Below are 13,275 nucleotides of genomic sequence, written 5' to 3' on the forward strand. Positions count from 1 at the left end.
TCGCCACCCTTATTCAACACATTTCAACGTCATTTGACACGTTCATCTTTATTGCGTCATGTGTCATCTGTTTATGTCATTTGTCATCTGTCTAACATCATTAATGATAATTATTTGGTTGTATAATAGATTCTGCTCAAGCAAATTACTTGTAGACGGCCATTTAAGGAAAACAAATAATTTTTGATGTTCAAAAAACCATAGACTAATGAAAAAACCCACATTCATCCATCGGTTTACCATGATAGAAAGGATCATATCATACGAATACGATTCAAACAACGCAGCCGGTTTCTTATTGTCATCTGTCACTTGTCATGGCAACCGAGCGTCATGGATCTCAAATTGCCCGGGTTTTAAGTGTTTAAAATAGCCATAAAGGAGCTGACAGCATTATTTAACTTGTCAATGTCTTCGGGGTCAGTGGAGTGGAAAACCATCATCACCATCACAATTTATAAGAAAGGAAAAAGAATAGACCCAAATAGTTACCGATCTTAGCACCAAAATGAAACTTCTAACAAGGATATTAGAACAATAAAAAAGTGATACAAGTAGTCAAAGAACAGCACAACCCACAAATGACATTCCCATAACAATAGGAATTAAACGGGGCGGCAGTTTAAGTAAAATGGTTTTCAACCATGCAACCAGTTCAATATGAAGATATCTAGCTCCGAGACAAAGTCTATGGCAAGTGAGGACCCAATAGAAACATCTACGAACAAATTTATGTCCACCTCAGGCAAGATGGGTGTATACAAAACAGTTGTACGTCCCATTTTAACCTATACAGCCGAAATGAAAGCGGATACAAGCAGGACAAAACAATTCGTCCGAACAACGAAGATGAAAACCCCCGAAGTAACTCGCTGGATCAGAAATTGGCAGTTTCGACATTAGACAAGCCTGCGACCAGATAACAGATGTAGTCAGATGGGTAAAGAGGAGAAAATGAGAGTGGAAGGTAGACGCGACGTGTCATTTGTCAGACGCGACGTGTCATTTGTCAGACGCGACGTGTCATTTGTCAGACGCGACGTGTCGTTTGTCAAACGCGACGTGTCATTTGTCAGACGCGACGTGTCATTTGTCAGACGCGACGTGTCATTTGTCAGAAGCGACGTGTCGTTTGTCAAACGCGACGTGTCATTTGTCAGACGCGACGTGTTATTTGTCAGACGCGACGTGTCGTTTGTCAAACGCGACGTGTCATTTGTCAGACGCGACGTGTCATTTGTCAGACGCGACGTGTCGTTTGTCAGACGCGACGTGTCATTTGTCAGACGCGACGTGTCATTTGTCAGACGCGACGTGTCGTTTGTCAAACGCGACGTGTCATTTGTCAGACGCGACGTGTTATTTGTCAGACGCGACGTGTCGTTTGTCAAACGCGACGTGTCATTTGTCAGACGCGACGTGTCATTTGTCAGACGCGACGTGTCGTTTGTCAAACGCGACGTGTCATTTGTCAGACGCGACGTGTCATTTGTCAGACGCGACGTGTTATTTGTCAGACGCGACGTGTCATTTGTCAGACGCGACGTGTTATTTGTCAGACGCGACGTGTCGTTTGTCAAACGCGACGTGTCATTTGTCAGACGCGACGTGTCATTTGTCAGAAGCGACGTGTCGTTTGTCAAACGCGACGTGTCATTTGTCAGACGCGACGTGTTATTTGTCAGACGCGACGTGTCGTTTGTCAAACGCGACGTGTCATTTGTCAGACGCGACGTGTCATTTGTCAGACGCGACGTGTCGTTTGTCAGACGCGACGTGTCATTTGTCAGACGCGACGTGTCATTTGTCAGACGCGACGTGTCGTTTGTCAAACGCGACGTGTCATTTGTCAGACGCGACGTGTTATTTGTCAGACGCGACGTGTCGTTTGTCAAACGCGACGTGTCATTTGTCAGACGCGACGTGTCATTTGTCAGACGCGACGTGTCGTTTGTCAAACGCGACGTGTCATTTGTCAGACGCGACGTGTTATTTGTCAGACGCGACGTGTCGTTTGTCAAACGCGACGTGTCATTTGTCAGACGCGACGTGTCATTTGTCAGACGCGACGTGTCGTTTGTCAAACGCGACGTGTCATTTGTCAGACGCGACGTGTCGTTTGTCAGACGCGACGTGTCATTTGTCAGACGCGACGTGTCGTTTGTCAGACGCGACGTGTCATTTGTCAGACGCGACGTGTCGTTTGTCAAACGCGACGTGTCATTTGTCAGACGCGATGTGTCGTTTGTCAGACGCGACGTGTCATTTGTCAAACGCGACGTGTCATTTGTCAGACGCGATGTGTCGTTTGTCAGACGCGACGTGTCGTTTGTCAAACGCGACGTGTCGTTTGTCAAACGCGACGTGTCATTTGTCAGACGCGACGTGTCATTTGTCAAACGCGACGTGTCATTTGTCAGACGCGACGTGTCGTTTGTCAGACGCGACGTGTCGTTTGTCAGACGCGACGTGTCTTTTGTCAGACGCGACGTGTCGTTTGTCAGACGCGACGTGTCGTTTGTCAGACGCGACGTGTCATTTGTCAGACGCGACGTGTCATTTGTCAGACGCGACGTGTCATTTGTCAGACGCGACGTGTCATTTGTCAAACGCGACGTGTCATTTGTCAGACGCGACGTGTCGTTTGTCAGACGCGACGTGTCGTTTGTCAGACGCGACGTGTCATTTGTCAAACGCGACGTGTCATTTGTCAGACGCGACGTGTCGTTTGTCAGACGCGACGTGTCGTTTGTCAGACGCGACGTGTCGTTTGTCAGACGCGACGTGTCGTTTGTCAGACGCGACGTGTCGTTTGTCAGACGCGACGTGTCATTTGTCAAACGCGACGTGTCATTTGTCAGACGCGACGTGTCGTTTGTCAGACGCGACGTGTCGTTTGTCAGACGCGACGTGTCATTTGTCAAACGCGACGTGTCATTTGTCAGACGCGACGTGTCGTTTGTCAGACGCGACGTGTCGTTTGTCAGACGCGACGTGTCGTTTGTCAGACGCGACGTGTCTTTTGTCAGACGCGACGTGTCATTTGTCAGACGCGACGTGTCGTTTGTCAGACGCGACGTGTCATTTGTCAAACGCGACGTGTCATTTGTCAGACGCGACGTGTCGTTTGTCAGACGCGACGTGTCGTTTGTCAGACGCGACGTGTCATTTGTCAGACGCGACGTGTCGTTTGTCAGACGCGACGTGTCATTTGTCAAACGCGACGTGTCATTTGTCAGACGCGACGTGTCGTTTGTCAGACGCGACGTGTCGTTTGTCAGACGCGACGTGTCGTTTGTCAGACGCGACGTGTCATTTGTCAGACGCGACGTGTCATTTGTCAGACGCGACGTGTCATTTGTCAGACGCGACGTGTCGTTTGTCAGACGCGACGTGTCATTTGTCAGACGCGACGTGTCATTTGTCAAACGCGACGTGTCATTTGTCAGACGCGACGTGTCGTTTGTCAGACGCGACGTGTCGTTTGTCAGACGCGACGTGTCATTTGTCAAACGCGACGTGTCATTTGTCAGACGCGACGTGTCGTTTGTCAGACGCGACGTGTCGTTTGTCAGACGCGACGTGTCGTTTGTCAGACGCGACGTGTCGTTTGTCAGACGCGACGTGTCGTTTGTCAGACGCGACGTGTCCTTTGTCAAACGCGACGTGTCATTTGTCAGACGCGACGTGTCGTTTGTCAGACGCGACGTGTCGTTTGTCAGACGCGACGTGTCATTTGTCAAACGCGACGTGTCATTTGTCAGACGCGACGTGTCGTTTGTCAGACGCGACGTGTCGTTTGTCAGACGCGACGTGTCTTTTGTCAGACGCGACGTGTCATTTGTCAGACGCGACGTGTCGTTTGTCAGACGCGACGTGTCATTTGTCAAACGCGACGTGTCATTTGTCAGACGCGACGTGTCGTTTGTCAGACGCGACGTGTCGTTTGTCAGACGCGACGTGTCATTTGTCAGACGCGACGTGTCGTTTGTCAGACGCGACGTGTCATTTGTCAAACGCGACGTGTCATTTGTCAGACGCGACGTGTCGTTTGTCAGACGCGACGTGTCGTTTGTCAGACGCGACGTGTCGTTTGTCAGACGCGACGTGTCGTTTGTCAGACGCGACGTGTCGTTTGTCAGACGCGACGTGTCATTTGTCAGACGCGACGTGTCATTTGTCAGACGCGACGTGTCATTTGTCAGACGCGACGTGTCATTTGTCAGACGCGACGTGTCATTTGTCAGACGCGACGTGTCATTTGTCAGACGCGATGTGTCATTTGTCACGCACGATTAATACATTTTTTTAATAGTTTTTTTTGGGAATTTGATCATTTTTGAGTTTTCTTTGTATGGATAAAAGTTGAATTGTTAATAGATATTAAAATTGGTCGTTATGCGTCAAAAATGTCGTAATCATAGAAAACTTGTACTTACTTGTCATACGGCTTTTGTCCAAACATATGCGCGGCTGAGTTGACCAACCAAGTGGCGTTTAAAGTGAAAACGAACCGGAAAATATTGACCGAATAGGATGTAACGAAGCTTTCGTCCCAAAAGTACATTGGAATCAATGTGGGTAACAAGAAGCACAACACAGGCATCAAAATCAGATAATATTTATCTTGGAACGCCAAAATCGGATCCGATTCCAAATCCGACATGTCGATTCCTTTGCCCTTGCTCTTAACCTCCGGATGTTTGCGACATAAAAGCCAACCGACGTGAGAGAAGAAGAAACCTCTTTTCACGTTGTGCGGATCTGCGTCGGTTTCACAAAATTTGTGATGTACTCTGTGATCTCGGGCCCATTCGATAACCGAGTTCTGCAAATAGATGATTGGTTAATATCATAATCTAGGATTAAATTTGTTTCTAGCTCACTTGAAAGGCGATAGTGTTGAAGATGGTAAGTATGAGTCTTAGCGGCCATTTGGCTTGGTAAGCGCGATGCGACCATAACCTATGTGCTCCAGCTGTTATCCCAAGACCAGACGCGATGTAAAATAAAACATCTGGAAGCAACAAATATGTTAATCGAAGAAAACATTAGTAATAACAGGAAGTTTTTGTGAATCTATCAAAAACAACACATCGAGAAAAAACATACAACAAAAAATTTCACGTTTTACGATATGCGTGCCGCCATACTTGGCACTTCTGACAGTTTATAATGCCCCGCGTAACAATCCCTGACCAAATTATTACACGTATTCTATTTTTTTTCAAATAATTCTATTTTTCTCGAAAGAGTTTTTATTGTATCTTTGAACTAGAATATTATTTCACTTAGAACATTCGTCGTAGACTACGTATTTGTATTTATTTTTTACTATACGGCAACACTGCGTTGTGTACAAGTACAAACTTGTATCGGAATCGCGTTATATTTCCGTAAATGCGATAAAAAACAACAAATCGAAACATTACGAGATCGAACGTTTCTAAAACTAGTGTACGACGCATAGAAAAGAAAATTAAGACCGAAAAGATTGATAGAAAATGCAATTTTCACTCCCAAATAGATTCGCTGCCACAAAGGTGACAGAAACACAACTCCAACACTTCTTCAACGTATTGTAGGCCTCAGGCGTTTAATATCCAACTTGTCATCCTTGAGATGTTCATGTCCATGAATCCGTCCATCTTTTTGGACCTAAAGATCGTCGCGCGATCTTTCTCTGGTCATCCTGTCCGCGTGTTAGTTCCCAAGTTCTTCTACGTTTACGTCCCCATCTGACTATGTCTTCCACCTCACATTCATACTGGTATTATTCCAGATAATAGCCCGGAATGCGCCTGATCTTCCGGCTGGCTTTGTTTGCTTGCCTGTTCTGGTCTGCGCTGATTTGTGTGCGGGTTTGCACCTCATTGGGCGTCAACGACATAACAAATTGCGCCCGTTGAAAGTGAATATCCTCTCGCTGTATTCTTGACATGATTTATTATTCCGTCCATTATCAGGTGGAACAGTTGCGGGCTTAAGGAGTCTCCCTGTCTAATACCCGTTGTATTTCCTTTAGCGTTACCCCGTCGAATGCTTTGGTGAGATCTATGAAGCAGATATACGCGGACTCGCCGTGTTCTATAGCTTTTTCAGCTACTCGCCTAATTGATGAAGATGGCATCTACGGTCGATCGATTTCTCTTGAATCCTTGTTGTTTTCCCGATGTTGTTTCAATGATTTTTGCAAAAAGGTTCATGGTTGTGTCATACCTCTATAGCTTCGTAAGTTCTACCATTAGTTGTCGTCGTCCGTATTTCAATAACTCATTTGGTATGTTATTTAATTCAGGTGCTCTGTTTTTGATCTTTCTTGCGTGCTCTATCGTTATTTCTTCTAATATCTCGAAGGATTCTAGGTTATGTTCCATGTTCCGACTCCAAGATGCTGGCGGAAATGCTTCTGAGCGCACTCTTCGAAGATAATTGAAAAAATTAGCTTGTCGCTCCGCCAGGAAGCCCGTATTAACAGCTGCAATGAAAGGAAAGCGCCCGAAGTTGGCTAAATTAGTGGAAGTGGACAAATTGAGGCAATATTAGTAGTCTACGGTACGTCAAGGTGTTAACGAACAGCGTAAAATTCCCCGCATGGTCCAGCAAACTGAACATGATCAACACAACCGAAGGCATTAAAGAAATCACAAAATAATCGAAGCTCGTTAAATTTATTATTAAATTTCAGTGAAATTTTTAATATATTCAGAGGTATCCCCTTAACGTAAATTCAAGTAAGCGCCATGGGGAGGGGGGTTTTACTTTAGCCGCCATCTTGAAAAACACGTTTTATCGAATATCTCGCGAACCGCGCATCGTACGACAAAAATTGTAGAAATCATTATGGTAGATAATAACATTTGCCATCTTATTTATTTGAAACTTTTTTTTATATAACGCATAGGTTTTTAATTATAGCGCTCAGAACTTTTTTCCATATAGTTTTTGCTAAATATTTAGTTAATGGTCAATGATAAATTAAAAATGGTGGTAACTGAATTGTGGAGCATGAGATTTTTAACAAAAAAAGCCCCGGCTCTCGGTCCATACCCAAAAATCTATCTACAGATCTAAGGAAGAGGCCGTCAGGAATTCTTAGAAAGAACTTTACGATTTGGAGATATTCGTGCAGGAAATAATTGTCAAGTTCGTTTAGATCGAGATCAATAGTTTTTGGCGAACGCGTTTTGTTCACAAAGTTTCTTTCAATGATTGATGCACGAGTTTCAACCGATCGGTTTCACCCATTCGAAAACTCAAAAATCTGAAGAAAGAAAACAATTCGTATACGAAAAAAGATATCTTCGTACAAACAGTTCCAAGTTCTTGCTAATTGGAACTAAACTACAATCGTGAACACCAAAAAAATAATTGATAGTTGAAGAATAATAAATAAATCAGCCGGTGCTTGCAAGTTTGAAGTTTTAGCTTTTTGGTTTGTAAGGTAAGACTTCCGATTCCCAGTTTCCATCTTTCTCGATCTTCCCAAATTTTCTCTTTCTTCTTCCTCGTGGTGTCCAATTTAAAATTTTTTCGGGTATGCGGTCTTCAGGCATTCTTTGGACACATCCGTACCTGATTCATCCTAATGTCTCCTGTAATCGTTCGCTGCACTTTCACGATCTCCCCGATTCTTTCGTTTCTTATTTTTTCACGTCTTGAGGTTCCTACCGCGCGTCTCCAATAATCCAACAATCCGTACTATTGCTTGTCTTCTTTGGTTATTTCTTAGTGCGATTGCTCCATCTAATCTTCCATCATTCCATTCCATTTTGTTGTTTTCCTCCAATACACACATTTACTCCGTTTTACTCAAATTTACTTCCAGACTCCATTTCCAGTATTCCTCTACTAACTTTCTTGACGTACGTTCCAAGTCTTCGTAGTGTGGAATCAATTAGTGGAATCGCCCATGTTTGGCCTTGTTTTAACCTCTTATTAATCAAAAATCCTTGTGTCGTATTTTTACTCGGGACCTTTTGTTTTCATAAACCTTTTGTACTGCTCTTATTAGGGCCGCATTCAAATTTGTTCTTTCCAAGGCGTCCCATAGTTTTGTTTGTGGTACGCAGTCATAGGCTTTTTTAAGATCGACATACCAGAGGCGGAGTTCTCGATTTTTGACGGCTTTCTTATCAATTCGTTGTGAGATCGTAAATAAACGCGTTTGTAGATGAGAAAAAAGTCTTTCAGCGCCATTTTTAATTAACTCTGGCGCTATTAGACCTTGAGATTTTCGATTTTTTAGTGACCGACAAACGTCTTTCCGAACTTTCTGATCCGAATTTTCTAATCATAAAATTATTATTTATATGGAAAGTTTTATTAGTGAGCTAGGTCAGTCGGCGTGGATACGTGGTGGATGCGTGTAAAAAAAATGATTAACGCGTATGTGTAGTCAACAGGAAAAGATGACGCAACCCCTGATTCATATTTCAATCACGATTTAGTTTATTGAATGATAAACATTCTGTCGTAAAACAATTTATCGCTAAAATATTTTGTACTGTATCATCGGCTACGAAATTCATGGGCGTACGTGTTGGTTTTGCACCTGTGGATATACGAGGGTTGACGGAAATTTATACCGATAAGATTTGATTAGTGGTGGTTCGTAGTGAAAAATTTGAGGGTTCTTGCAACGTTTCCAAAAAAAAATATACTTTGTACGTTACCGTTTTTAACGATTACCACGCTCGAAAAATATGAATCAAGAACCACAACTTACAGGTTAGGAAAAAGCAGATTAATTCGCAAGTTTTCCGCCATTAAGTCGAGCAGAAAAGGTAAAAATAAACAGAAACTCGATTTTAGTCACCACCTTTTAAGGGTAGAGGAAATTTTGTTATAGAAAAGACTCAATTTCACGCGAGCAATCTTGAATTTTGTCGCATACATTTAGAAACACCCTGTAGTTAAGATTAGAATCATATTTGCAAGAAATATATTTTATATGATGGAATAAGGACGATAAAGGATGGATTTAATGAAATGTAAATATTCAATTTTGCGGTTTTATTTTGAAAAAAATTTTCGTACAATTCCAGCAACGAGACGGTTTTAATTTATTTGGATTTAAAGAAAATACGATCTTTCATTTATTTAGAGGTTATCGAAAATTATTATAAAACACTTATCAAAAAAAAAAAAAAAAAAAATTGATAACTGAAACTTTATCTCGTTGAATTTTTTGATTATAATTGTTATCAGCTTTTTCCTCCCCAGCTTCATTAAATCTCTATACGTACATTATATTTTTAGGAACGAAAGATAAAAAAGAAACCTGCATTTTTGACGCTTTGAAAATTGACAATTCCAAGATATATAAGAAAACATTTAAAAGGTAGTTTCATCATTTATTGAAGAAAGAAGATACAAAAATAAATAAAATGCCCACGGGGACAGGATTGTTGGTGACATTTACGTACTTTACACGATTTTTGAACAATTTTCTTTGTTGTCAACTTCCTTTTCAAAAAAGGCAATATAAAGAAAAATCGAAAAAAGAGTGAAGACTGAGTTGAATCGAAGAAAAAATATCTAGAAACATTCTCGAAGAAAACTACTTTTGGTTATTTTTCAACTGACGGAAAATCACTCGTTATACGAGGTCTGGTTATTAAATAACAAGCCTTGTTGCTCAAAAGAGTTTTATAATAAAAATTATTCTAGATTCGAATGCTCCCTTCCTCCCCTCGCCAGGGGAGACTCAAATTGAGTCCCTTTCAAAGCAAATCTAAAGCAGACCCGTTAACGCAAAAGCTTTTGACCAGGAGTCAGATTTTTCGGCACCAACTTCGCACAGACTTTTGTCACTGTCGAATATCTCGCGAACCGCGCATCGTACGACAAAAATTGTAGAGATCATTATTGTAGATAATAACATTTGCCATCTTTTTGATTTGAAACTTTTTTTTATATAACGCATAGGTTTTTAATTATAGCGCTCAGAACTTTTTTCCATATAGTTTTTGACATTCTTTGGACCCGTTAACGCAAAAGCTTTTGACCAGGAGTCAGATTTTTCGGCACCAACTTCGCACAGACTTTTGTCACGTGTCATTCCTCTAACCGTTTCTTTATCCGCGTTTACATCCTTGAGAATCATCCGGATGCTCAATCGACGATCTGGACGCACAATTTGGTTGATTTTGGTCAATGTTTTCGGAGTTGTAACAGTAACAGGACGACCTGGGTGCTGGTCATCTTCGGCGCACTCTCGGCCGTCACTAAAGCGCTTACATCACTCAAAAATACGCGCGAGATAGAGAATTGTCACCATAAGTCTTTTGCAAAAATTTGTAGCATTCAGTAACTTTGCAATAAATAGAATTTAAGAGATAAAACGCAACTAAACTTTAAAAATACGTTTTAGAATGTACCAAAATACACAATCCTTTTTATAAAATGGTGTTTGAATTACTTATTTCTATATGGAAAACTGATTTTAACTATCTAAAACCGCCTCATTACAAATTTCGTGCAGGCCTTTGACCGAAGTACTTGAAATATATTATAATCGTACACCTTAGTTCGCGACCGATTACTTTCTATTCCCAAACTTAAAATAACGCTTCGGCTCGGAGTAATTTCAAACAAGAGTTGTTCGCAAACGCTTAAATTGTTTATACTTACTCGTTATTGTTGTTAGTATCTTAGCAGACGTAAAAATGAGGTAAAGCCCGTAAAGTGCTACCAGATGAAGATATATAAATAGTATGATATTTCTCCAAACCAATTCCACTTTTCTCTCACTCGGTTTAACGATTTCCGGCGGAATCATTCGCGCTTGGACTTCGTCGTCATGTTCGTGGAGAACTCCCGTAGGTAGATTTGTATTTGGTGCCATATCGGATAACCTGGAACCGATAAAACACAATCAAAACATTTCATCTACAATCGATTTATATATATACAGTTCTGTACGAGAATCCTCTCCACCAAATACGTAACTAAGACAAGCGAATAAACATATTTTGTTTCTCAGGAAGATCACAATGATCCAGCTCGTGATTTACGATCTTTTCAATACAAAGGCGCAACTGCTTGGATCTCGTGGTAGAGGCGATCAATGCTGGTCGTATTTGAAAGGAAAATCACTTAATAAACTTGGAAAATATCAGCGGAAAGTTTATTTACCTCCTCTACAAATAAAACTGGACTTACGGGAATTTTTGCTGAAGCCTTAGATAGAGCAGAAAATGCGTCCAAGTGAAGCAATACTTAAAGGAAGAATATTCATTGGAGCTCAAATACGAGAACTTTGTAAGGATCCCAATTTTGAAACTACACTTTCAAGAATGGTAACAAAAGCATGGGTGCCTTCTGGAACCAAAATTTGGGCAACCACAAGCTTCTAAATGAAAAACTTATCCAATATTATAAAGCAATTTGTCATTTATGTGCATTGTACTACATTTTCTTCACTTCCTAATTTGTATTCTTTCCCGATAATTTGGGTACAGTTCCAATTAGTAAATCGCTCAGATGGAGAACCTCTACAAGTAGAAAATGAACCCCTAGATGCTAGCGGACTACTGTTGAACCCTTAAACTTGAAACCGATCCAGGAGAATAAGTAAAAAAATATCGGGAACAAATTTGAACTACGGAATGGAACCAGATGAAGGGAAAAAGACTTAGAGAAGAGACCAAATGTACAGCAGAGCTCTCCAAGAGCGGCCGATACTTACAGACGTACAGGGTGTTTCTAAATGCATGCGACAAAATTGAGGAAGCGATTGCTCGTACGAAATTAAGATGGGTCTCTTCTATAACAAAATTTTCTCACATTTAAAAGGCGATGACTAAAATAGAGTTTCTATTTTTTTTCTCTCTCTAAAATTTCAGTTATTCTAGGAAACTTGATATTCTGTAGCTTATAAAATGTGATGATCGAAACTGTTTAATTCCTACGATTCAAATTTTCGCGGTTAAATCCAGCGTCGCCGCCATTTTGTACTTAGTATTTGTTGCTGCCACTTAGTGCTAGTAATAATTAACAATTTTTGTGTACATTTCGATCAGATTAATATCAGTGCGGTTTCATTTTAGCGACATTTATCGATATTTAAGTAAAAAATGTAATTTTTGAACATCACTGGTAATTAGAACACTTGAACACTTGAATTTGTACATAAGGTGTTTCTCACACACTTAACTTATTTAAATACTTACACTATGCACTAAACACTAAACTGCTAGTATTTATTGCGAATCGTATTATACATTTTTGTTTTCTGCGGCTATTTCTTTCGGGAAAAAAGAAATCAAAATATTTTCAAATAGAATTTCATCCACGTATAATTAAACAGGGAAAAAATTGATAAAACAAATTTAGTCATCACATTTTAAGGGTGACATCTCGAAAACGGGTGGACTGAGGTAATTTTGTTGCGTCAATTTAGAAACACCCTGTATCTTAGTATTTATTTTTATAGTCGTAGAATTGAATTTGCGTGAGTTATAACATACATTATGTCACGTTAAATAATTTATTATAAAACACGAAACTAACGAAAATCAGTTTATAATGTAATTAAAAATAATTGTGAGTATTAAAGTTTATTTCTAGTCGCTAAAAATATGTTATGACTCAATAAAATCATATCATTATGGTTAAGAAAATATTTGTATTAACATGAAAGAAAATTAAAGCAAACAGTATCAATTTTAAAATCTAATTGGTCTAAAAATATTGTAAAGTGTCTAGGAGGTACGTGGAAATATTATTTTTTTTTTAAATTATTTTTTCATTATTTCGAAATTACATGATATTGCAAAACACCGGTTACTTGGGCGAGTTGAATGAACTATGAAAACGAAGCTCGAAAACCTGATTTGGTGCCAATGTATGCTTATACCCCAGGGGTGATTGCCACCCTTACTCGAGATATAATTTGGGTATAACTCCGTCAATTTTTACGCTACAAAAAAATAAAAAAAAGCAGAATAATCGTCATAAAAAATGCTTTGATTTGATTGTTTATTCGTTTTTGTATCTGTCATAGTTATGGAGAAAAAATGGAGAAAAACATTTTTTTGAAAAAATCAAAAAAAAGGTTCATTTAATGCTTATTTTTATTTCAAAATTATGCATTTCTAATCAGCCAAAATACTAGCTTTTACCTACAGTCAACTTAGTATCAACAGAAAAAATCCGTACGATAAAATTTGAAACTTTTTCATATCCTATAATTATAAAAAAATTTCAAATTTTTATTTTTTATGTAACTCCATTAATTTCGGGGCTATCACTTCCTACGAAAAACCATTT

The 13,275-nt window shown here is 40.1% G+C and overlaps 1 protein-coding gene across 1 annotated transcript in view; it reads right to left on the reverse strand.

The window, feature by feature from the left end:
• The window catches only part of LOC130447555 (acyl-CoA Delta-9 desaturase-like), a 28,863-nt gene that overhangs the window by 4,138 nt on the left and 11,450 nt on the right, over positions 1–13,275 (reverse strand). Inside the window, exons 2-4 of the mRNA XM_056784430.1 lie at positions 10,636–10,859; positions 4,887–5,017; positions 4,440–4,828 (exon numbers count right to left, since the gene is read on the reverse strand). Coding sequence (XP_056640408.1) covers positions 4,440–4,828; positions 4,887–5,017; positions 10,636–10,849 — 734 coding nt within the window. The 5' untranslated portion in view covers positions 10,850–10,859. The remainder of the gene's footprint in view (positions 1–4,439; positions 4,829–4,886; positions 5,018–10,635; positions 10,860–13,275) is intronic.

Source organism: Diorhabda sublineata, chromosome 8 (genome assembly GCF_026230105.1).
Source record: "Diorhabda sublineata isolate icDioSubl1.1 chromosome 8, icDioSubl1.1, whole genome shotgun sequence".
NCBI classification, from domain to species: Eukaryota; Metazoa; Arthropoda; class Insecta; order Coleoptera; family Chrysomelidae; genus Diorhabda; species Diorhabda sublineata.